At 35.7% G+C, this 24,427-nt stretch overlaps 1 protein-coding gene across 6 annotated transcripts in view; it reads left to right on the plus strand.

Annotated features, from left to right (window-relative positions):
* The window catches only part of DIAPH3 (diaphanous related formin 3), a 507,090-nt gene that overhangs the window by 162,315 nt on the left and 320,348 nt on the right, over positions 1 to 24,427 (plus strand). For all 6 annotated transcript variants that reach the window (XM_055244170.2, XM_055244171.2, XM_063618797.1 and 3 more), the window contains 5 exons: positions 1,057 to 1,193; positions 3,060 to 3,165; positions 21,690 to 21,800; positions 22,087 to 22,205; positions 22,996 to 23,112. In XM_055244170.2, coding sequence (XP_055100145.2) covers positions 1,057 to 1,193; positions 3,060 to 3,165; positions 21,690 to 21,800; positions 22,087 to 22,205; positions 22,996 to 23,112 — 590 coding nt within the window. The remainder of the gene's footprint in view (positions 1 to 1,056; positions 1,194 to 3,059; positions 3,166 to 21,689; positions 21,801 to 22,086; positions 22,206 to 22,995; positions 23,113 to 24,427) is intronic.

Here is a 24,427-nt window from a genome sequence, read left to right on the forward strand (position 1 = left end):
TCAAATCATCCTTCAGTTTTTGCTTTTTTATGAACTAAATGCTAATATCTAGGCCTGTATTTTGTAATATGGTAGCTACATGTGGCTTCTGAGCATTTGAAGTGTGGTTAGTCTGAATTGAGATGTGCTACAGTGTGAAATACACACTGGATTTCAACTATTTAGGAAGAAAAAGAAGTGAAATGTCATCAATAAATGTTTTATATTGGTTATATGTTGAAATGATAATATTTGGGATATATTGGATTAATTTTACTGAAAATAGTTTTGCTTGCTTGAAATTTTTTAATTACTCATGTGGTTTACATTATATTTCTCTTGGACAGTGTTGATCTGTGTGTTTGCTTATGGTAATATATCTCTTACCAACCTTCCTTCCCAGGAAAAAGATTTTCATGGCCTGAGTGTCTGGTTCCGTATCTGGCTGTTTGTTTCATATGCTTCTGTTGGCAAATCCCATATTTCTGACTGCTTCCCTCTTTCTCAATTTGTCTACTTAACCTGTCTTAATAATTATCAGCTATATTGTCGTAAAATCACCTTGAGTTATCTTTATTTGGTTTAGTTTTGTGGTTCTTGATATAAAGTGAATACCCTTATGAACTTTTTTTTTTTTTTTGAGATGGAGTTTTGCTCTTGTTCACTAGGCTGGAGTGCAATGGCATGATCTCGGCTCACTGCAATCTCCGCCTCCCAGGTCCAAGTGATTCTCCTGCCTCAGCCTCCCGAGTAGCTGAGATTACAGGCATGCACCACCATGCCTGGCTAATTTTGTATTTTTAGTAGAGATGGGATTTCTCCATGTTGCTCAGGCTGATCTCGAACTCCCAACCTCAGGTGATCTGCCCGCCTCTGCCTCCCAAAGTGCTGGGATTACAGGCATGAACCACCGTACCCGGCCATGAACTTTTTAGAGTGTTACACAGTCTATATTTTTTAGCTTTAGTAAGTGTAAAAATATCCTATAAAAATTTTTTTAATAACTACATTTCTTTCAGGGTATTATTTTTCTAACTAATTTCTAACATTTGACCTCTTATTTTCAAAACATTATAGTATGGCTTGGAAAGAATTATGAGTGAGGAGAGGAGTCTTTCCTTATTGGCCAAAGCCATGGATCCCAGACACCCCAATATGATGACAGATGTGGTTAAACTTCTCTCTGCAGTATGCATTGTAGGGGAAGAAAGCATGTAAGTGTTATCAACCTTTTTCCCTAATTATATAATAATTTAATACAGATTGATTAATGTTTCATTATCTAGGCCAGAATTTACTAGAATTTAAATAAATGTTGAGGTATATTTAAGCAGCTAATTTAGATTCTTATTGGCTGGAAATTTTTGAGTAATAATTATTTCTCTTAATTGATTTATTAGTTATGATGTAAAATACTTCTATGAAAAACTGATTTCTTTATCATATTTAAACTGTTTTTTTAACTGAAACCCTAAATTAAAAAAATTCTAAATGAAGGCTTTGAAAATATACAAATGGTTCTATTTCTTACATGATTTTTTTCCCAGATAGAATTATTTCAAACTGTAGGTCTTCTCTATCCCCTTGTAAAAGCAAACATATTATGATTTGGAAATCTATATGTAAGGCAGATTAGAAAGTGATTTATGTAATAGTAGTTTACTGGTTGAGGGTACAAAGTCCTTGAGCATAAAGTACATACTAGAGCTGTAAAGAACTTAACCACATTTGTTAGGAGTATAATTAAATACCATTACATACATATTGAAGATAATTATAAAGATAAAGATTTTTAAAAATTAGGGTTCTAATTATAAGGAAGCATTTAAAAATTATTTAAAATGCCTTTTAAAAAAGATAAAAATGTAAAAACTAAACAGCCAAAAGAACTAACAGAAATATCCCCCATATGTAGGGGTTGGCAGAGCCCTGTAAGGGAAGCCTCCTGTGTTCATTTGAAAATCAGCCTTGTGGAGGTCCTGCTGGAGTTGGTGGGATTGAGCAGGTTCAGCTTGATAGTTGGATAGTCAAAGACACCACTCGGCCTCAGCCTGGCAGTCTGCCCGCAAAGTGTGCCTACAGTGTTTATCTATAGAAGAGGTGTAGCCACACCCAGCAGCAGTCCCAAGCGTGCAAAGCCAGGCATACAGCTTTGTTATTTAAGACCATATAAATGTTGGTGTACAAATATAAGAGTGAAATTTATGTGGACAGATGATACTTTCTGAGCTTCCCTTCCCACTTTCTTCCTTTCCCCTGTCCTCATTTTTTAATTCTGTCTTTTAACCTCCTCTTTTTCCCCTTTTCTTCCTCCTCTTTCGTCTTGGACTCTTCCTTGCTTTTCTTTTCCCTTCCCTATTCTGTTATCCTTCCCTTTTCCTTGTTTCTTGACTTCAGAATGGGTATCAAGATTCTGTAAATAACATTTAGGACTGCATGCCCACGTCCACGAACTGTGAGCCTCTCCAGTGTGCTGGATGCTGTTAACTATTATTTAAAAGAGGAGGAAGTATAGTTTTTGCATAATTATTATATTTTATAATTGAATATTTATAATACCATACTATTATATATTTTTGACTATCAGCTTCGTTTTCTTAAACTTGTGAGGCATAAGAGTGCAGTGGTTGAGAGCACTTATATGGTGCCCACCACATAAACTGTCTGGTTTCAGATTCTTGCTCCACCATTTCACAGATATGAGACCTTGGACAGGTTGCTTAACGTTTTTCTGCCTTAGTCTCCTAATCTATAATACGGGTTAATTATAGTACCTACCTCAAACAGTTGTTATATACTTGAAAATGAGTCGATGTTTGTAAGGTGGCTTAAATGGTGCCTGATGTGTAGTAAGCATTATATAAATGCTTGATAAACATCTTCACAGGGTTATTGTCAGGGATAAATGATTAAAATGTAACATGCTTAGAACTGTGCTTGATACATGGTATGTACTCAGTAATCTACTTCTAAAATATATTGGCTGCTTAGGGTATTGACTTCTTTAGTAGGATAAAGCAATTGTATTATGGCATTTGTGTTTGCTACTTGCAATTTAATTGACTCAAATTTTCCAATAGCCTTGAAGAAGTTTTAGAAGCTTTGACTTCAGCTAGTGAAGAAAAAAAAATTGACAGATTTTTTTGTATTGTGGAAGGCCTCCAGCACAATTCAGTTCAACTGCAAGTAAGTTTTGTGTGTATATAAAATCTATTTTTAAATGACATATATTACTTTTAACTGGTTTATGATTGGTTTATATGAAAACATTGTTATGAAGCTCTGCATGCCTTTTAATATTCTTTTATAGCATTATTTATTTATTTATTTTTTGAGACGGAGTCTTGCTTTGTTGCCCAGGCTGGAGTGCAGTGGCGCGTTCTCAGGTCATTGCAAGCTCTGCCTCCTGGGTTCACACCATTCTCCTGCCTCAGCCTTCCGAGTAGCTGGGACTACAGGCGCCCGCCACCATGCCCAGCTAATTTTTTTTGTATTTTTAGTAGAGACAGGGTTTCACTGTGTTAGCCAGGATGGTCTTGATCTCCTGACCTCATGATCTGCCCGCGTCGGCCTCCCAAAGTGCTGGGATTACAGGCATGAGCCACCGCGTCCGGCCTAGCATTATTTTTAGTATATAGAATTCCTATTTGTACTGTGTCATAATTTATCTCATAGATACATCTTGGTACACAACAATGGTTATTTCCTAAGTTGCTTTTCTTGTAGTAGAATTATTAGATTTCCCTATATAAGATATAATCACAGTCCTATGAACTGTTTATTCTATGTTAGTCTCATAAATTACTTTAACTTTTGAGATGTTTTGCCAATTAGGTCAATTAGGGCTTTTCATTGTTTTAATTTTAATAACTGAAAAGTTGAGCTTACATGAATAATAAGGAAACCCAAGGTTATAGATGTTTCCAAAAATACTGTTAAAAAGACACATTTAGACTTAAACATTTAAGTATTCAAGCTGAATAATATTCATTTAATTTCTTTCTTTTTTTTTTTAAAAAAAGAGGCTTTTATTGGTATAATTGTTCAAAAGTGATCATCTTAAAAAAATATTAATACCTGATTCTCACCTCCATACTTCTAAAACTTAATTGGCATGGTGTGACCTGGACATTGGGAAATTTAAAATGATCCTCAGGTGATCCTAACGTGCAGCAAAGTTTCGAAGCCAATGTGTTAATAGATATGAAGTAAATCTGTTTCACACTTAATAAAAGTAAAAAGTTACAGTTTTTTTTTAAAGGTTCTGGGCAGCTTGGCCATTTTATTGTTTCTTGGTATATAAGGAATAGAAAAGCTAAATCTTAAATAAAAAAATAAAGTGAAAAAAATAAAGTAAACAAGTGGTATTTGAAAAATAATAGACTGGGCGCGGTGGCTTATGCCTGTAATCCCAGCACTTTGGGAGGCCGAGGCAGGCGGATCACCTGAGGTCAGGAGTTCAAGACCAGCCTGGCCAACATGGTGAAACCCCGTCTCTACTAAAATACAAAAATTAGCCGGGCATGATGGCAGGTGTCTGTAATCCCAGATACTCAGGAGGCTGAAACAGGAGAATCGCTTGAACCCTGGAGACGGTGGTTGCAGTGAGCCGAGATCGTGCCACTGCACTCCGGCCTGGGTGGCTGAGCGAGACTCCGACTCAAGAAAAAAAAAGAATGAGAATATGATAGGAGCTGTGAAACTAATAATTTAGTACGACATTTCAGATGACAGTGTTAATGAATAGCTAGTGAGGAGCCCTATGTTGTGATTTGTTTCTCTTGGAATAGGCAAGATTGAAGACCTGACTAGAGGGTCTCTTTGGCATGGGTCCTGCAGGAACCTCTGGAAGAGAGCCCCTTTTCACACATTCTGGGCTTGTTAGATGACATTGGCTTCGGAGTCTGGGATGTGTTCCCCATCTCTGACATAGACCTTGCCCATTTAGTTGCTTGAGAGACTGGAGTCTTTTAATTCATATACTGCTAGCCTCATTTCCAGTCTCCTCCTCTTCTCTTTTCTCTTTGCTTTCTTCTGTCTCTTCTCTCCCACCTCGTCTCTGAGCTCCCCCTTCCCTTCTCTCCTTTTCCTTCCTATTGCTTTTCTTTTTCCTTTCTATTTTTGTGTCTTTCCTTGTCAGGTTGATCTGCTGTCATCTTGTGCTTTGAACAAGTTTCTTTGTCATCTGGTCCCAGGTTTTTTATTCAGCTGAAGATTAATGAAGAGTAGCCCTAAAGAAAACTTTGTAGAGGAAAGTTGAACCATTACTTTATCTGATTTTTTTGCAACGATTTATGAATCTATAATTATTTGAGAATAAAAGTTTTATAAAAATGTTGGTAAAACTGGGGTCCCATCCTTTTGTTTACAACAGCATTACATTACCTGAGGTTGTAAACTGTAAGGGAAGAGATGAATAATGGCTTGTTAAAGACAAAGCCCTGTTTTGTCCTGGTAAATGACATGATCTCCTCATTTGTTGGAAAGTTTTGACTATTGCAGTCTAATTTTTGGTTATTTGGAATATTTATTTTGGCTGTCAGACATAAAGGTAAATATATCTGACCTTTATTTTAATTAACTACAAATTAAATTGATGAATATGAACTTGAAGGCAAAGTATGTTGATTTAAAAAATTTAGGGGGTAAATTAAGTAATTTCTTTTATAGGTAGTTGTTCTGATTTTATTGAAGGTGCTCTTCTGTGGAAAAATAACATTTCTATAGTCATGATAAACTTATATTTAGCCAGTAAATATCTAGAAAGAGAACTATCAGTTAAAAGTTTGGAATTTTATATGTTACTATTCTATAGAAGATATTAAGACTTAAATAAATTTATATAAAGTTTTGATACAGGTTTAATTTCTTTTATTAACAGCTCTAGTCAGACTAAATTAACGTATCATAAAATTTACCCATTTAAAATGTGCGTTTCAGGTCAGGTGGTGGCTCATGCCTGTAATCCCAGCACTTTGGGAGGCCAAGGCGGGCGGGTCATGAGGTCAGGAGATCGAGACCATCCTGGCTAACACGATGAAACACCGTCTCTACTAAAAATACAAAAAAATTAGCCGGGCGTGGTGGCAGGCGCCTGTAGTCGCAGATACTCGGGAGGCTGAGGCAGGAGAATGGTGTGAACCCAGGAGGCGAAGCTTGGCAGTGAGTTGAGAACATGCCACTGCACTCCAGCCTGGGCAACAGAGCGAGACTCTCTGTCTCAAAAAAAAAAAAAAAAAAAAAAAAAAAGTGTGACTCAATGTTTTTTGTATATTAACAGCTTTGTGGAATCCTTACCACAATCAGTTTTAGAAGATTGTCATTGCCCCCAAAAGAAAGTCCCCATTCCTTAGCTATAACTCTACAATCTTTGATTCTCTCTAGCCCAAGAGAGCTATTGATCCACTTTCTGTCTTTATCGAGTTGCATATTCCAGACATTTCACGTAAATGTAATCATGCCTTATGTGGATCTTTGTGATTGGCTTCTTTTACTTATTAATAGCAAAATATTTTAGAGGTTCATTCATGTTGGAGTACTGCATTTTAAAAAATCGCCACATAATCGTCTGTCATATGAGTGTATCACATTTTATCAGCTGTCAGTTGACAGACATTCGGGTTTCTACTCTTCAGCTGTTATGAAAAATGCTGCTGTGAACATTTGTGGAGTTGATTTCTTTTTAAACTACTGCTTATTTGCCATATTTAGTGTTGAGTGAATAGAGGTAGGGAGGAGGAGAGCTTAGAGCAATGTTTTCTTTCCATAGTTATGGAAGTCATGGGCACGATGCAGTTTCTTTTTAATTTTTAATTTTTGTGGGACATAGTAGGTGATAATTCAATTTTTGAAAATTTTTTGCCAATATATAGGTAGCTGATTATATTTGCTTTTATGAAACTAATTGCTTTTGTTGTAATTATATTTTCTGTTACAGTTAGTAGTAGTGTTAATTATTCAATATCCTGTAAACACTAAAATAAATTTATTTATTTATTTATTTATTTTTTATTATTGTACTTTAAGTTTTAGGGTACATGTGCACAATGTGCAGGTTTGTTACATATGTACCCATGTGCCATGTTGGTGTGCTGCACCCTTTAACTCATCATTTAGCATTAGGTATATTTCCTAATGCTATCCCTCCCTCCTCCCCCCACCCCACAACAGTCCCCAGAGTGTGATGTTCCCCTTCCTGTGTCCATGTGTTCTCATTGTTCAATTCCCACCTATGAGTGAGAACATGTGGTGTTTGGTTTTTTTGTCCTTGCGATAGTTTACTGAGAATGATTTCCAGTTTCATCCATGTCCCTACAAAGGACATGAACTCATCATTTTTTATGGCTGCATAGTATTCCATGGTGTATACGTGCCACATTTTCTTAATCCAGTCTATCGTTGTTGGACATTTGGGTTGGTTCCAAGTCTTTGCTATTGTGAATAGTGCCGCAATAAACACACGTGTGCATGTGTCTTTATAGCAGCATGATTTATAATCCTGTGGGTATATACCCAGTGATGGGATGGCTGGGTCAAATGGTATTTCTAGTTCTAGATCCCTGAGGAATCGCCACACTGACTTCCACAATGGTTGAACTAGTTTACAGTCCCACCAACAGTGTAAAAGTGTTCCTATTTCTCCACATCCTCTCCAGCACCTGTTGTTTCCTGACTTTTTAATGATGGCCATTCTAACTGGTGTGGGATGGTATCTCATTGTGGTTTTGATTTGCATTTCTCTGATGGCCAGTGATGATGAGCATTTTTTCATGTGTTTTTTGGCTGCATAAATGTCTTCTTTTGAGAAGTGTCTGTTCATTTCCTTCGCCCACTTTTTGATGGGGTTGTTTGTTTTTTCTTGTAAATTTGTTTGAGTTCATTGTAGATTCTGGATATTAGCCCTTTGTCAGATGAGTAGGTTTCGAAGATTTTCTCCCATTTTGTAGGTTAAAATAAATTTCTTGATACAGTTCTTAGAGCTTAATTTTTAAGAAGTGAAAGGTTATTTTAGCATCATTCAAATTTATTTCTTTCTCATTTTTCTGATATGTTCAGGTTAAATTTCCATGCTCTTAATTGGGAATAGAAAATGGGAAGAATTGTTCCACATTCTTATTTTTTCTATTCAAATATTTTGTTGAAGGCTTTTACTCCTTAATAAAGGTTTCTCATTGTTTTTAAGCCTAATGTGTGAAATAGCTAGCAGGTAGCAGGCTTCAGAGTAAAAGATACCATTTTCTAGAGTGCTAACTTAGGCCAAACAGACAAACAAAAAAAGGTAACATAGATACTCTTTTCTGCATATTGCAGATTATGCTCTTTCTATATTCTTTAAAATTATCAAAAAAATTGTAGAAATATCTAAAAATACTTATTTCTCTGTCTTTCTGAATTTTCCACAAATAAATTTTGAGGTGGCTGGCTATCAATTTTCCTATAAAACTATTTGTACCTTTTTAATTCCATTTTAATAAATTGCATTATTAAAATGTGCTAAACTAGATGACATTAGCAAATCGCCAATTTACAATAAAACTTGTTTATTGGTGAATAAAATAAGAAACAATTGTTTACTTTTAAATTGGAGAAAATGAGATAGCAAAATAAAAACATTCTTCATTATTCTTTTACTGCAAAGTATATTTATGACAAAGTATTTTTTTAAAGGAGAATAAGGAGAATTGTTACTTTTTGTTATTTTGATCCTAATAATGATAGTTTGTTTATGATTAAGATAGAATTGAGCACACATCCCCCATTTGATATTATATAGTAAGAAAATGTTAAACTTTGTACCTGAAATAGCTTTATTCTCAGGCCTTGAGGAATATTATTATCAGGGGCCATGCGCGGTGGCCCACGTCTATAATCCCAGCACTTTGGGAGGCCTAGGCAGAAGAATCACGAGGTCAGGAGATTGAGACCATCCTGGCTAACCTGGTGAAACCACGTCTCTACTAAAAATACAAAAAAAAAAAAAAATTGCCTTGCTTGGTGGTGGGTGCCTATAGTCCCAGCTACTCGGGAGGCTGAGGCAGGAGAATGGCGTGATCCCAGGAGGCGGTGCTTGCAGCGAGCTGAGATCGCACCACTGCACTCCAGCCTGGCTGACAGCAAGACTCTGTCTCATAAAAAAAAAATATATATATATATATATATATGTATATATGTATGTATGTATACACACACACACATATACATTGTTATCAGGAAAGAAAGTACAAATATAAATCTAGGACTTAAAATAAGCATACATTACTTTTTTTTCAAACATCAGACAACATTTCTCAGCTGCAAGCACCATAATCACTCTAGGTAATTTAAGCAGAAAATGGTATTACAAAATTAAATATGCTATGAAACAAATTGAACAGATTTCATCATAGCCTATATCAATTAATTAATTCACAAATTTTGTACCTACCTTACAAAATTTCTGGTGGGCTCAGGGAATCATGTGGGTGGTTTGTAGCTAGAAGTAATTCAGAAGATAGGCTGCACTGTATCACAGCAATGCTCTAATGGAAGTGCCACTCCCAACTCTCTGCTGTGGTCAGCACTTGTGACACCAGGGACAGAGAGCCTTCTGCCACAGTTGCCCCAGGAGAACCAAACCCTCCATCATAGTGTCCAGTATTCATGTGTGTGGTTGTCCCTCATGTTGGCCAGTTTTTCCGTAGTAGAAAAGGACTGCGATAAGTATTCGTTAACTAATCTCTAGTTTCTGCTGTCCTTTAATCTTCTGTTATTTTTATTTCTGTCCTCTTTTTCTTTTCCTTTCTGTGTCTTCTGTCTACTCTTGTCAGGGTCATACTTTCCTGGAGTATCAAGAGCATTTTCTAGATTTCAAAGAATTTATTGAAACCTTTGCTGTTGGTCATAGGACTGATTGAATTGTGATATATTTTTGGAAGGGAACCAAAATATGGGAATCCTAGAGCGTTTTGGGTGGATATTTGGTTCTTCTTCTGTGTATATGTCCTCAGGCCTGCAGTGATAGAATTCTGTAACTTCCTTTTCCTGTGGTTTCTCCCTGATCCAGTACCCATGGAGTTGCTGATGGGAGGGTCAGGAACATGAGTGGTCTTAGATGATCTGCCACTTGTAAACTGACATGTTAGTCTGCCACAGTTCTATTGGTGCTGTCAAAAGACATGAACTCCTAGGTTAAAAACAAAGGATTTTAGTGCTCACAGCAATAGCAGTAGGCTGAGTATCAGCTTTCTGTCAGTCCCAAGGCCCATATTGTGACACTCGTAGTGTAATGTGAATACTGCCAGTTGCAGTGGGTTGTGTTTTAGGAGAGAAACCTTGAGCATAGGGAATACTACTTTTATATTATGGGCAGCAATGACTGTAATTGATCTGATTGATACAGGCTATGATGAAATCTGTTCAATTTGTTTCATAGCACGCTTAATTTTAAGTTCAGTAGGGACTGTGGGCAGCAGAATGAGGCCTGTCTGAAGTATTGGCCTCAGTACTGCCTTCCAGGTCCCAGATCTAGTCAGCTGAACAAATCCCATAATCTAGTAAATCATCAGAGTCTACCTTAGAACACCAGGTGGCTTTCTTTTTAAATTTTTTGATTCATCTTTCCACTTGGCCTGAGGTGTTAATTCAGATACAGTATGATGTGTTAGTGATAGCGCAAACTTCCCATTGTTCAGCAAAGAAGTCTAGGACAATTCTTTCATTCATAACAATTCTGGTCAGTGAGTTGAAGCTGACCTGATTGCCTCCCAGGGCTTATGTAGTGTCACTGATCACTTTAGCTAAAACCAGGCACAGATTTTTTACCACTTCCCATTGTAGGGATAACTACCTGCAGAGTACACATAGTAAGTCAGTATTTTTCTCCAGGAAGCTCCCCAGAGTAACTAAGGATAGCTTCCATTTGGAGAGATCTCCATAGTTGCCTAAGAGTTACATGACATACTGGTGGCATTTCTTTAAACACTTGAACATTTTTTATGATCATACCTGTAGGGTTCAAGTCATGGTGTTTTTGAAGAGAGAGGCAAGTTAATGCCTGTCTTTCACATAAGATAGTCTTGAAAGGTGTACATGGTGCTCCTGGAAGGAAAGTGTTGTTTGTAGTTGTTGGGACGACCCAAATAGGACCTTTATTAGTTGAGGGACTTACAGGGTGGCAGAGCTTTCAACTTGGCTTCCAGGTGGCTGGTAAATTTTACAGTTCTTGGTTCAGGAAATAATTAAGTCTAAAAATTTTTGGAGGGACTGTCTGAAGACAGTCAGTCCACCTTACCCCTTTTTGTCAGTTCTATTCACCCACCCCACAGAATGACTGAGCTACAGTTATGGGATTTGGAATAGGGTTGACATCCAGAGAGAAGGGAAGATATTTTGCATGGGAGATGCAGGAGCTGGATCTATTCTGATTGACCTCTTAATAAAGTGTAGGTAATGGTAATCAAATCATGGTCAGAACTTGCTGGTGGTAGATGGCAGGATGTGCTGTAGGAGAGGAACTTTGAACTTGCCTGCACTTTGCTCTAAAAGGAGACATTACCTTTATTATACTAGACATAAAGTGAGCCTGCTCTTTGCTCTGGAGAGATATGCTGTTGTCCAAGATTGTTTTGTATACACACATCCTTGAAGAGCATCTAGATCAAAGACTATCAGTGTCTTTACTTGCAGTACAAGTGGAAATGAAATATGAGAGATCCAGGGAGAATTGTCTTGCAACAGACAGAAGACCACAAACCTCCTAGTGTCACCTTGGCTACTTTTCCTTTGGCCCTAATGTTCTAATGTTGTTCCTACACATTTGTTATATCTTGGATGTAGATTGAATGGAATGAAACCCTCATTAATTTTAATTCTTGAGAATACCTCAAGAATATTTTCCCTATGTTAGTTACTGAATAAAGGGAAAACATGATTTCCAAAGTTTCTGAGTCCAGAGAGGAGAAATAATTACGTCAGAGAGCAAATAAAGGAAAAGATGGGAAGCTTGTTTCGGAGAGAAAAAATTGTTTGGTTGTCTGATGGTTTGATGTGAATCTATAGCATCTTTAGTTCTGAGCTTGCTCACTTAAAATGTATACTTAAATCCTTTTACTTAATTTCATTCAGGTTTCTAAATATCTGATTTTAGTATACTCTTTAGATATAATACCAATAGCTGGGTTTATGTTGTCCTTCTGTGGATCTCTACTTGTTATGATTATCTAGAAAAGATGACCCAGATCTTGTCATTTCTTTACCCACTGTTGAAATACGTAGCCATCGTTTGCTTTAGGTTTTTTTTTTTTCTATTGTGGTAGGATATATATAACATGAAATTTACCATTTTAACCATCTTCGAGAGTATAGTTCAGTGACATTAAACACATTCACATTGTTGTGCAACCCTTATATCTTCAGGCTTCTTAAGCTATAGTGATAACAGTGATGCAGTACTGGATAGGGGTGATTGATGGTTGGTATGTCTTTCTAGGATTCCTGTGGTAGATATTTCTCTACTCTAGAATATATTTTTCAAGGAAGCAAAAGCAAGAAATATAATCCAGGCTATTGGTGTCTCTGGAAATATTACTAGAGAAAAACTGTGTTCCAAATGTATTTCAGTGTCTGGCATGCATATGGTCTTAACCCGTATCTCATGATAACACATGAAAATACAGAAGCTGGTCATATATAAAGAACAAGAAGAAAAAGCAAAAGTGTTCTGTTAAATACCTAAAAAATAAGAAATTTGATTAAGCTTCAGTTACAGTACTTACGAGTCTGACAAGTTGAAAATGATAACCCTTGTTGAAACTTGCTTTGTGAAATGAGGCTGTTAGTCTTGGTTCTCTGAGAAGCAAGAGGTTTGATGTGTAAGGGACTAGAGGAAATGCCTGTCAGAGACCCTGGAGGAGGAGCTGGGGGAGACTGGGAGAGCTGTCAAACTCAATGCAGATCTGACCCTAAGTGAAGGAGAGAGGGAAGGAGTGGAGATTGGGTGAAAGTGTCTCAGGTTGCCCTGAAATTCTAGGAGAGCTTGGCAAGCCTGTTGGGGAATCCTTGAGCCAAAGTCCCATGTGTCCCAGGAACAGGTCTATTTTAGTATACTTGCTGTGCTCAAGCCTTGGCTGGCTTCAATTCAAATGCTGTGATAGGTTTCAGAAGGTAGCAGCTGGGGCTGTAGGCCATTTATGTTTCCTGCAGTCAAAGATTGAGTGTTGCATTGTTATGGCTGCAAAGATAGTTAAATTTTTCCTTAACTTAAAAAAAAACTCTTCAATCTGTGGATTTCATTAAGTTTAATTAGAAGAGAGATCTTTGAAAGTTTGATGGGATCTCATTTTTCCATGTCTGAAAAGGTAGAAAATGCAATATTTTAATAAATTAAAAAAGGATAACTTTTTATCATTATATAGTTTCATTAAAGTATTAAAAATAGTACCAAAAACTTTTCTTAATTGAATGATAATCACTATATTTTGAAATTTGTCATTGGGCAATAATCAGAGAAATATGCCATTGAATACTCACATTAAAACAAATCAGAGGTTAAATGCCTTTCTGGATTTAGCCAAGTTTATTTGCTTTGGTTGATTTTGTTCCACCTACCACTTTAATCTTCAAAGTTTACCCAGGTTTTATTATGCCCAAGACCAAGTAAAGGTCGTCTTATAATGAACAGTTATATCTTGATTTACTATTTTTTGTTTTAAGTATCTCTTCTGTTCTATCAAATCATTGTTAATTAATTTTCTGTTTTAAATACATTTTTCTCACATTTAGTGAAGGACTACATGAAGAATACAGACTATTAGTAAAAGGCTTATTTTTAGGATCATTGTTGAGCTATCCCAGAAGGATGCAAAAGTTGATTTGTTTTAATTCCTTTATTTTCTGACTGCTACTTTTATTGGGGTTTGCATGAATAGGGTTGATATATAAGTACCAATCGATTAAAACATCAACCATATTAAAATGGATCAGTAAATAATAAGCCAGTATGCTAGTAGACATTAAAGGAACAGATAATATTCTAATGTGAACTCATATTGTCATATGGAGCATACCCAAGTATAAACTAATGGTTATCATTATCTAGAGTTTACTGGCAGTTTTCTGAATCTACCTAATAAGTCTATATAATACATTTCTTCATTTATTCTACCATGGACAACTAGAAAGATAATTAATGTCTTGAAGGTAACTAAAAAGTTTCATAATTAACTGATCAATTACTTAGTTATTCAGTGACTGCTATGTACTGGGCTATGCTAGGTATTGGAACTACAAAGTTGAATGAAATACACCTCTGCCCTTCAGAAGCTTATACTCAAGAATTTAAAGCCATCTAACATTTCATATGAAAATTGCAATAAAGGTAGTTTTAGAAAAAGGCATGGGAGGACATAGAAGAAATTAATGATGTCTTGGGGGAGTTTTCGAATAAATATTTTAAGAATTCAAGTTTGTTCTTTAGTATCCCTGGTATAAATTATAGCTTCTTGAGTCCTGCAGTTTATTTCTCTGAGTCTATATGGGGTATATGCAGTTACTTCAGTGCATGTGTATAAAATTTTAAAATCTTTGGAATTTCTCTATTTACACTGGAGGCAAAATATTTCTCCATAAGCATCATTTACTCATTTTAACTTGATAAATGTGAAATTTAATTGTGCAAAGAGAAACAGATGGTTTCTGCTATGGGGTAGGAAAGATGAATAGCAGTCTAAACTGTATCTTCCAGGCCCAGATAATAAGCTTTTGCAGCCTCTGATAGAATTTTTATTTTTATTTTATTTTTTTTTTTTATTATACTTTAGGGTTTTAGGGTACATGTGCACAATGTGCAGGTTTGTTACATATGTATCCATGTGCCATGTTGATTTCCTGCACCCATTAATTCGTCATTTAGCATTAGGTGTATCTCCTAATGCTGTCCCTCCCCCCTCCCCCCACCCCACAACAGTCCCCGGAGTGTGATGTTCCCCTTCCTGTGTCCATGAGTTCTCATTGTTCAATTCCCACCTATGAGTGAGAACATGCGGTGTTTGGTTTTTTGTCCTTGCGATAGTTTACTGAGAATGATGTTTTCCAGTTTCATCCATGTCCCTACAAAGGACACGAACTCATCATTTTTTATGGCTGCATAGTATTCCATGGTGTATATGTGCCACATTTTCTTAATCCAGTCTATCGTTGTTGGACATTTGGGTTGGTTCCAACTCTTTGCTATTGTGAATAGTGCCGCAATAAACATACGTGTGCATGTGTCTTTATAGCAGCATGATTTATAGTCCTTTGGGTATATACCCAGTAATGGGATGGCTGGGTCAAATGGTATTTCTAGTTCGAGATCCCTGAGGAATAGCCACACTGACTTCCACAATGGTTGAACTAGTTTACAGTCCCACCAACAGTGTAAAAGTGTTCCTATTTCTCCACATCCTCTCCAGCACCTGTTGTTTCCTGATTTTTTAATGATGGCCATTCTAACTGGTGTGAGATGGTATCTCACTGTGGTTTTGATTTGCATTTCTCTGATGGCCAGTGATGAGGAGCATTTCTTCATGTGTTTTTTGGCTGCATAAATGTCTTCTTTTGAGAAGTGTCTGTTCATGTCCTCTGCCCACTTTTTGATGGGGTTGTTTGTTTTTTTCTTGTAAATTTGTTTGAGTTCATTGTAGATTCTGGATATTAGCCCTTTGTCAGATGAGTAGGTTGCAAAAATTTTCTCCCATTGTGTAGGTTGCCTGTTCACTCTGATGATAGTTTCTTTTGCTGTGCAGAAGCTCTTTAGTTTAATGAGATCCCATTTGTCGATTTTGGCTTTTGTTGCCATTGCTTTTGGTGTTTTAGACATGAAGTCCTTGCCCACGCCTATGTCCTGAATGGTATTGCCTAGGTTTTCTTGTAGGATTTTAATGGTTTTAGGTCTAACATATAAGTCTTTAATCCATCTTGAATTAATTTTTGTATAAGGTGTAAGGAAGGGATCCAGTTGCAGCTTTCTACATATGGCTAGCCAGTTTTCCCAGCACCATTTATTAAATAGGGAATCCTTTCCCCATTTCTTGTTTTTGTCAGGTTTGTCAAAGATCAGATAGTTGTAGCTATGCGGCATCATTTCTGAGGGCTCTGTTCTGTTCCATTGATCTATGTCTCTGTTGTGGTACCAGTACCATGCTGTTTTGGTTACTGTAGCCTTGTAGTATAGTTTAAAGTCAGGTAGCGTGATGCCTCCAGCTTTGTTCTTTTGGCTTAGGATTGACTTGGCGATGCGGGCTCTTTTTTGGTTCCATATGAACTTTAAAGTAGTTTTTTCCAATTCTGTGAAGAAAGTCATTGGTAGCTTGATGGGGATGGCATTGAATCTATAAATTACCTTGGGCAGTTAGAATTTTTATTTAAGTATTTTACTGGTTCTTGTTTTCAATCTGGATTTAGCTCCTGAAGCTGATATGTTGTTGCAATGTATATCCATGATTTAATTGTAAAAACATCTAGTTATACCCAGGATGAACATGTTGACTCAAGAGTAAACTTTCTAAGAACTACTTACTTTTGCTATTAGACAACTTTCTAAATCTTGTCAGCACAATCAGGTTGAAAGCATTTGCTCTGGCGGCCTTTGGAAAAACTGGATTGTCCTCGTGGATGGGGCTTAGGGATCATACCTGTTAGTGGACCGTGAATTTTGTGCTTAAGTTTGTTGTCCAAAAAGGGATCAGGGAACCAAAGGTTAGAAAAAACAATCTCATTACTGAGTATCCACCCAAAAGAAAAGAAATAAATATTTCAAAGGGATGCTGGCACTCATGTGTTTATTACAGCACTATTCACAATAGCAAAGATATGGAATAAACCTAAGTGTTTATCAGTGGATGAATAGATAAAGAAATTGTGGTACATGTACACCGTGGAATACTATTCAGCCATAAAAAGGAATGAACTCCTGTCATTTGCAGCAACATAGATGGAACTGGAGGCTATTATCTTAAGTAAAATCAGCTAAGCACAGAGAGACAAATATCCCATGTTCTCACTTATATGTTGGAGCTAAAAATTGTGATCACATGCATGTAGAAAGTGGAAAGATAACAGGCTGGGAAGAGTGAGTGGGGGCAGAGGAGGAAGGATGAAGAGAAGTGTGTAAAGGGTGCAAACATATGGTAGAAGGGATAAGTTTAATGTTTGATAGCAGCATAGAGTGACTGTATCTGACCAAATATATTGTACTTGGGGAATAGACACACCCTAAATACCTTGACTTGATCACTGCACCTTATATGCATGTAACAAGATTTCTCATGTACAATAAATTTGTACAAATAAACACATTTGTCTTTTCTCCTATTTGTGTTGAACATAGTAATTGCAATAAATTATGTACCAAAGGAAATTTAGGTACTATGTATTCACATATGAAGAAAACTTCATTTTCAAGGGCAGAAAGCCACTTTGCTGATTCAGTGATGTAGATAGTGGCATGTTCCTCTATCTTGTTGTTAACCTCTTTCGGCTTCTGATGATTTTCCTTTGATCATTTGCCCTGTTCTTAAGATTGCCTTTGACTGGCTCTGTCCCACATATTGAATATCTTTGAGATTTCTATTTACAGCTTATCTACTTTATTGGCCCCTGTTATGTCTTTACCCTCCTAGTTTATGGTATTGCTGACTTTTGTCCCACTCTTTGTCATTACCTTTTTGGCCGCTCGCTTTCCAGTCTTAGGCTGTCTGGAGTTTGCTGATGTCAGTCCTTGTACTATACTTTTAGTTTACTGCTGCCCTAAGGAAATCCTCAACTATCCTGAATCATAGATGGACACACACCCCTCCAGCTAGAAGTTACGTTTAAAATACCTTTTCTCGCAGAAGACCCTTTTTGATAATTGACACAAGAGTAATAAAGTGAGCTTACAGTATTGGCTTTCCAAACCATTAGAATTGAATTTGTAATCCATAACACCTAGAGATAAGTGTCTTTACATAGACTTTTTAAAAAGAAAGATAAAGGAGCAGTTACTTCTAACATATAAAGATGCATTTAGGGCAAAGAGGAGAATATTTTAGAGAAATTGCTTTGTTTACTGGCTGCATATGGCATCTGTGGGGAGGCAAGTGGTTTCCACTTGGACAGTAACTCTATCCCTTTGTAGAAACTATTCTTGTCAAGTCACCAGTGTTTTCATTTTGCCAAATGCAGTGGTAATTGATTAGTCCTTGTTTTATTTGACCACAGTTGACACAGTTGATCACTCTCTCACTGTTGAGACCACTTTCCATACTTCCAGGACACCACAATCTCCTTGTTTTCCTTCTACCTCACTTATGGTTTTTAACTTATCTTTTTCTTTAACTTATTTCTCTAATCTCCACATTGAAACCTACAGTTGAAAATGCCCTAAACAGTTCTTACACCTCCTTTTTCCTCTATTCTGTCGTGATTCCATCTGAGATCTTGGTTTTTACGTATTATTGCTATGGTAATTGCTTTATTTTGAACTGGAGTCTTCTATCTTCAATTTCCTTCGCAGCTTTTAAAATTTAGATCACTAATAGGCATTTCCAACTTATCTCCAAAACTGATTCCCTCTCTCTTCCCAAGCCTGTTTCTCCCGTGGTCATTTCTGTTTCAATAAATTACAATTTCATCCTTTAAGTTGCTCAGGCCCAAAACCTTGGAGTCAGTCTTGACTCCTCTTTCTCTCAAAGAAATTTCCATCTTTTTTCACAGCTGTATGTCTAGCACCAAGAACAGTGCCTGGTATATAGTGGGAATCAATAAATAGGCTTTGAAGGAATGAAGTATGTGAGCCAGTATCAGGGTAAACTGCTTCTAATGCCCTAAGATGGAACCTTTAGTTAACTAGATGCTCTCAAGAAGATGGAAGCTCCTTATTTTCTTACCCTTATTAGCGCAGAGGGAGGTTGGTTTTGTAATGTATCACAATGACTTCTGTAACATGCAAATTAAGAGAGATCATATGCTACATTTTTGGAACATCAAGTAGAGCACAGAGATTACTTCCTTATGACAAACATCTGACTTTTGTTTCTCATTTTTTGAGTGGGAGTATCTCCAGTTGACAGAAGTTGTAGGTACTCAGTAATTATTTTTTTAATGAATGAATGATTCTAATATACATCTCAATCAGAATTTTGAAAGTAGGATTTATCCTATTCTCTAAAACCTGTTGCTCTTCTTACATTTTGTATGTCTGCTAATGGTACCACTTTCTATCTAGTTAAATAACAAAAGTGGGAGGCCTCTTGTAAATGCTTTTCTTCTACCTCATTCTATCAATTTTTCTTCATATTTCAAATGTTCAAACCTTCCTCCTTGCTCAAAAATTTACTTCTACAGTAGCTTCTGAACTTGAATCTATTGCCTCTGTTATTGTGCCCCCATTGCATAAAATTCCTTATGATTTTCACTATTTCTGGTTGAATCTGAATTTTGTGACTTGACACACAAGGCTGTGTCCTGTCTCCTGTCTCCTTATTCAGCCTCATTTCTTGACTTCTTCCCATTACTCCCCTTTCTACCTTGACAAACCACTCATAAAATTTGAATTACTTGTAATTTAAAGGTTCCATGTCTTTGAATATGTTAATTCCTCTCTTAGATCTTCCTTCTTCACTTCTTCATCAGGCCATTTTATTAATCCTTGAGTCAGTACTTTATTCAGCTGTCCTAGTTCTCATTTAGCATCTCCATTTTCCCATTATTTACCAAACATATTTCTTACAGTATATAGTATATTTTTATCATTTTACTGATATATCTTCATTGGACAGGCAAAATGTCCTGTTAACCTTTGTAGTTTTTTAACCTTTCTCGATATCTCTAGGAGTTGATTGATATGGCATAAATGCTGATTGACACTCCCTTCTTTTGGTATGCTAAATTGTCTGATACCACAGGTATGTATCTCATTATGTATAAAACCTGGAAGGAACTCCTTGGTCTTTACCTTGATGATAGAATTATTTATCCATAAAGAAACAATACATTTTAATGCATACCTGTGTATATTTACAGACATGTTTGCATGATTTAAATTAGACTGTAGTCCATGCTAATGGCAAATTATGATTAGAATTGGGAAGCAATTTTATAAATTTAACTTGAATTCATTATTTCAATTTAATTTTCTATTTTTTTCTTCTATGGAGAATCACCTTTTTGAATAGTTCCTGGAAATAATTTGGATTATCTTTTCCCTTATTTCTCAATTTCATGCTACTGTTGTCTACATATATGTATTTTCCATTTAGGTAATATTTGCTGCTAGTTTTTGTGTTCCTTATTTTTGCTACTTTCTTTGAGTTGTCAGTAATTTGTGTTTTTCTAGAAGCCAGGTGACTGAATTTGATTTAGTTTCTCTGAATGTAGAGAAACATTATTTATTTGCTCTTTGAGATCTTTGAAAATTATATGGCATTCCTGAAAAAAACATTTGTGGGTCCTGGGTAATGACTGGCAAGGGGGTGGAAGGAAAGCATTTTAAACTTGACTTTTTGACATGAACTGGTTACAGCTGAATGAACATGTACTGGAAAGGTAGATTCTGTTAAGTTTTTTTTTTTTTTTTTTTTTTTTAGTATGTTTTTCTTCTTCCTCTCTCTTCTGACATATTTCCCATTCCCACTTTAAACAACCTTAAGTTTCAACAGTAGAGTCATGCTGGTCAGATTTTAATGCTTAGATATCAAATATAACAATTACTATATATTTCAAACAGCAGGAACTGAGACTCCTGTTGGTGTCTTACTCCAAAACAGCATTTTAAATTCATATAAACCTTGCCTTAAGGGATGGAGAAAAGACAATTTAGGGAACAGCATGAGGTTAAACATATTGATCAGTAGTCCAGTAGTTCTTGCTAGACTTGGATAGAATGTAGACTTTAGAAAAATAGTATTATCAACAACAACAAAGAATGCTTCTCTAGAAAGACTGTCTTTTGTTTCCATTTAATGGATTCTGGAGGATGAAAGATATATTTTAGCCAGGGATAAAAAAAAGTGGAGAAGTTGAAAGTTGAAGTGTTAAACATGAGCTGAAAAATTTTGTGATTTAAAAAATTTTTATCATTTAAGCTATATATTAAAGGATTTAGTGAGCTCTGTTATTTATTTCTGCTTAAAACATAGGGTAATTTTGAATTTTTGCCAAAGTATGAGAACCATTGCCTGATAAATGAACTTCTAGAAATTAATTATACAGTGTTTATTTATAACCTTGTTAACTAGAGTTAAGACCCTTGTTGACCTTGAAGTCTTTGGGACTTTGAGTCTTGCTTGATGAATGGAAAATTATTTTATTATCCTATTTTAGGTAAGTGTTATCTATCCAATAGGTGTTTATCCTTTTCAACTAGGATATGTTCAATTTCTGTTTTATGTGTGTAGAGTGATATTGCACAGGAACTTAGCTTTTGGTTACAAGTGTTTTTTTGTTTTTTTTCTATTTTTTTATGGAGCAGTAGTAATGGCTAATATTTTTCCATCTTCCTTTCACCACAGTAACGCTCAAATAAATGAGAAATGAAAAACTCCACTGAAACTTTATTTCTTCTGTAGTTTATAACTGACTAAAATATTTTGCTTACAAATTGTTTTAATAGGAAAGATATTTAATAATGCTGGAACAAAACCTTGAAGTTTACTTTTGTTACTCTTTCTTTAATGTTGGAAACCCAGTCTGTCTCACTGTTTGATCTCTTGTAGGTAGCTTGTATGCAGCTCATCAATGCCCTGGTTACATCTCCTGATGATTTGGACTTCAGGCTTCACATCAGAAATGAGTTTATGCGTTGTGGATTGAAAGAGATATTACCAGTAAGTGCCCTGCAGTCTCCTTATTAATATTTAAATTAAAAGAGTACTTGAGTAGGGGGAAATTTAGATAAATTACCTTGAAGAATAATTTATCTGTGGGAAAAGGCTTGAGTTAAAAAATCTATTTTTGAAATATAGATGATAAGATTTGAGTGTTATTTAACACTTTAAATGTTCGAATGCTATAAATCAAGTTGAATGGTTGCTTTATTGTTTATATGTTTTTTATTCTTTTGCATAATTAAAAACAAAATCATTCATCATAATTTTTATTTCATATCTCTAGAATTTAAAACGCATTAAGAATGATGGCCTGGATATCCAACTTAAAGTCTTTGATGAGCATAAAGAAGAAGATTTGATTGAGTTATCCCATCGCCTTGAAGATATTAGAGCTGAACTTGAATATCCTTTTGTTCTGAAGTCTAGTCAAATCATATATAAAATTATTGCTAAATCCAAAATACTCAGCCACAAATATTTAGCTCATTTCTATGTAAACAACATGAAATCAAACCTTCATGCATCAGAAGAATGTTATTTTATTAATTTGTGTGTTTTTATGAATACACATATATGTAAGCGTATGCCGCAACTAACAAATGGATTCTGTAGATTGGCTTCTTATACGTATGTGTGCAATCTGTTTTGTTTTCTTTTTGTATTTGACACTTTTTCTTCTACTCAGGGCTTTTTAGCATTAGGAATAGGGCAGCCTTAGTCACTGGCTACTCTTTCCCTGCATCTTAGGTGCATACGCAGGGGTCGCATGTTAATCTGTGGGTTTGCAGATGTCTGTGCTCCTCATGAGACTCAACAGGTTCCTATCCTCACCTGGGGCTTCTTCATGATAGATAATTAACCTGACCACCAGCTCTGTTGGTCAGGCAACCTTTAGAATTCAACACAGTATTCATAGCCAGCTTCCCTACTACCTTTGTTCCCAGCAGCGTCTGTGCTTAGGGGAGACAGATTAGTTGGAGCTGATTGTAGAAGGGAAGTCAGGAAGTGTCAGGTTAAGTCACCATTTCCAGAGTTTTTCCACTACCCTCAATCCTAAATATCTGTATTTTATGTTGAATATATAAGATGCCTGTATTAGAGTTCCAAAACCTTACAGAACGAATTCTGTCATATTATTATAGTTGTTTGGTGTAGAGTATAAATAAATCCATATATTCCTTAATCAACTCACTGAAGCATATGATGTTTACAACATGGTGTGGAGCACAGTTAAAGAAACTGGAGCAGAGAGATATTTTATTTCTATTCTTCAGCATCTTCTGCTGATTCGAAATGATTATTTTATAAGGTAAGAGGAAGTTATATTCTAATGTTTTCTTTCACTAATAAAAATCTATTAATTGTGAAATTCACATCATATTTGCCTTTGACAAGCAAGCGATTTTTATTTTTGTCATAACACTGATTCATAGAATGTGTTGTTTCCTCTGGGCATATATTTAGGTAGACGGTGGTAAAATGATATTACTACTACTTTTTAAGCTCCTGCGGATTCCTGGTTACAACCTTTCATCTGAATAAAAATGCAAACTAGCAACAAATTACTAGTTTATCATGTGACAGATAATATTTTCTGGTTATTTCTTAGGCAGTAGGAATGATGTTGATAAGTTTCTTCTTATAAGTTACATGAAGGGCACTAAACATTGCTTTTATTAGTGTTTAAGTAGCTGGCAAGCCTTAATAATACAGTTGCGTTTAATGTTGCTAATATATCAAAAAGCCAGACAAATGGCTTTTAAAGATTGATTATATCCTAGCCATCTGAGTTTGACAAATTATTTATCTTTCTTTTAACCTCATCTACATTATAATGTGACTAAATATGGAGATTAGTGCCTAACTCACTGGGTTGTTAGGCAGGTGAAATATGGGAACGTGGCTAAAAGTTCTAGCCAAACCCTTGGCATATGGTGTATGCTTAGTAAATGTTCTCTATATCTACTTTCCATTTCTATTACTGTTTTATGGTGGAAGCTGAGCTCTTTGAATATAAAATCATTTTGTTGCCACCAATTTAGATTTGCTGAAATTTCATTCTCTTATACTTTGGGTGTTTTTTTCTTTTCTACTTAATTTCAAGTAGAAGAGTTTTTTAGACAAGCTTCATTCAGGCTGTGTCCTCAGGGTAACATCAGAGGGTATGACTCAGTGGTTTTTTGATGTACCTAACAAGCAAGGAGGAGACCCCAAATGTTAAAACTTCAGGTTTTTCAGGATGAGGATAGGACATGCATCAAAATTACTCTCTTTGTAGCCAGAAATCCCATTGATATTCTAAAATATGAGTTTAGTAACTGATTTTTAAAATTTGCTTCTTTCTGATATTTTATTAAAAATAAACCAGTTTAAATATTTATATTATAAATGCTAGATTAAGAATTGCTAATTTAGATTTTAAAATACCATTTGTACCATGCTGTTTATGATACTATATTTCTACTCCAAATTTGCTTATAAATGAAATTGAAACTTCTACTTACTCTAAAGTAAACTCCATACATTTTTTGATCTGTATGTGGTCAGTCCTGTCGTCTTCTGGATGTTTGATGCTGTTTGAGTACCCAAGAGTTTAAGACTGTTGTTTGTTTTCAATGGTTTGA

This window comes from Symphalangus syndactylus, chromosome 15, assembly GCF_028878055.3.
Source record: "Symphalangus syndactylus isolate Jambi chromosome 15, NHGRI_mSymSyn1-v2.1_pri, whole genome shotgun sequence".
Classification (NCBI taxonomy): Eukaryota; Metazoa; Chordata; class Mammalia; order Primates; family Hylobatidae; genus Symphalangus; species Symphalangus syndactylus.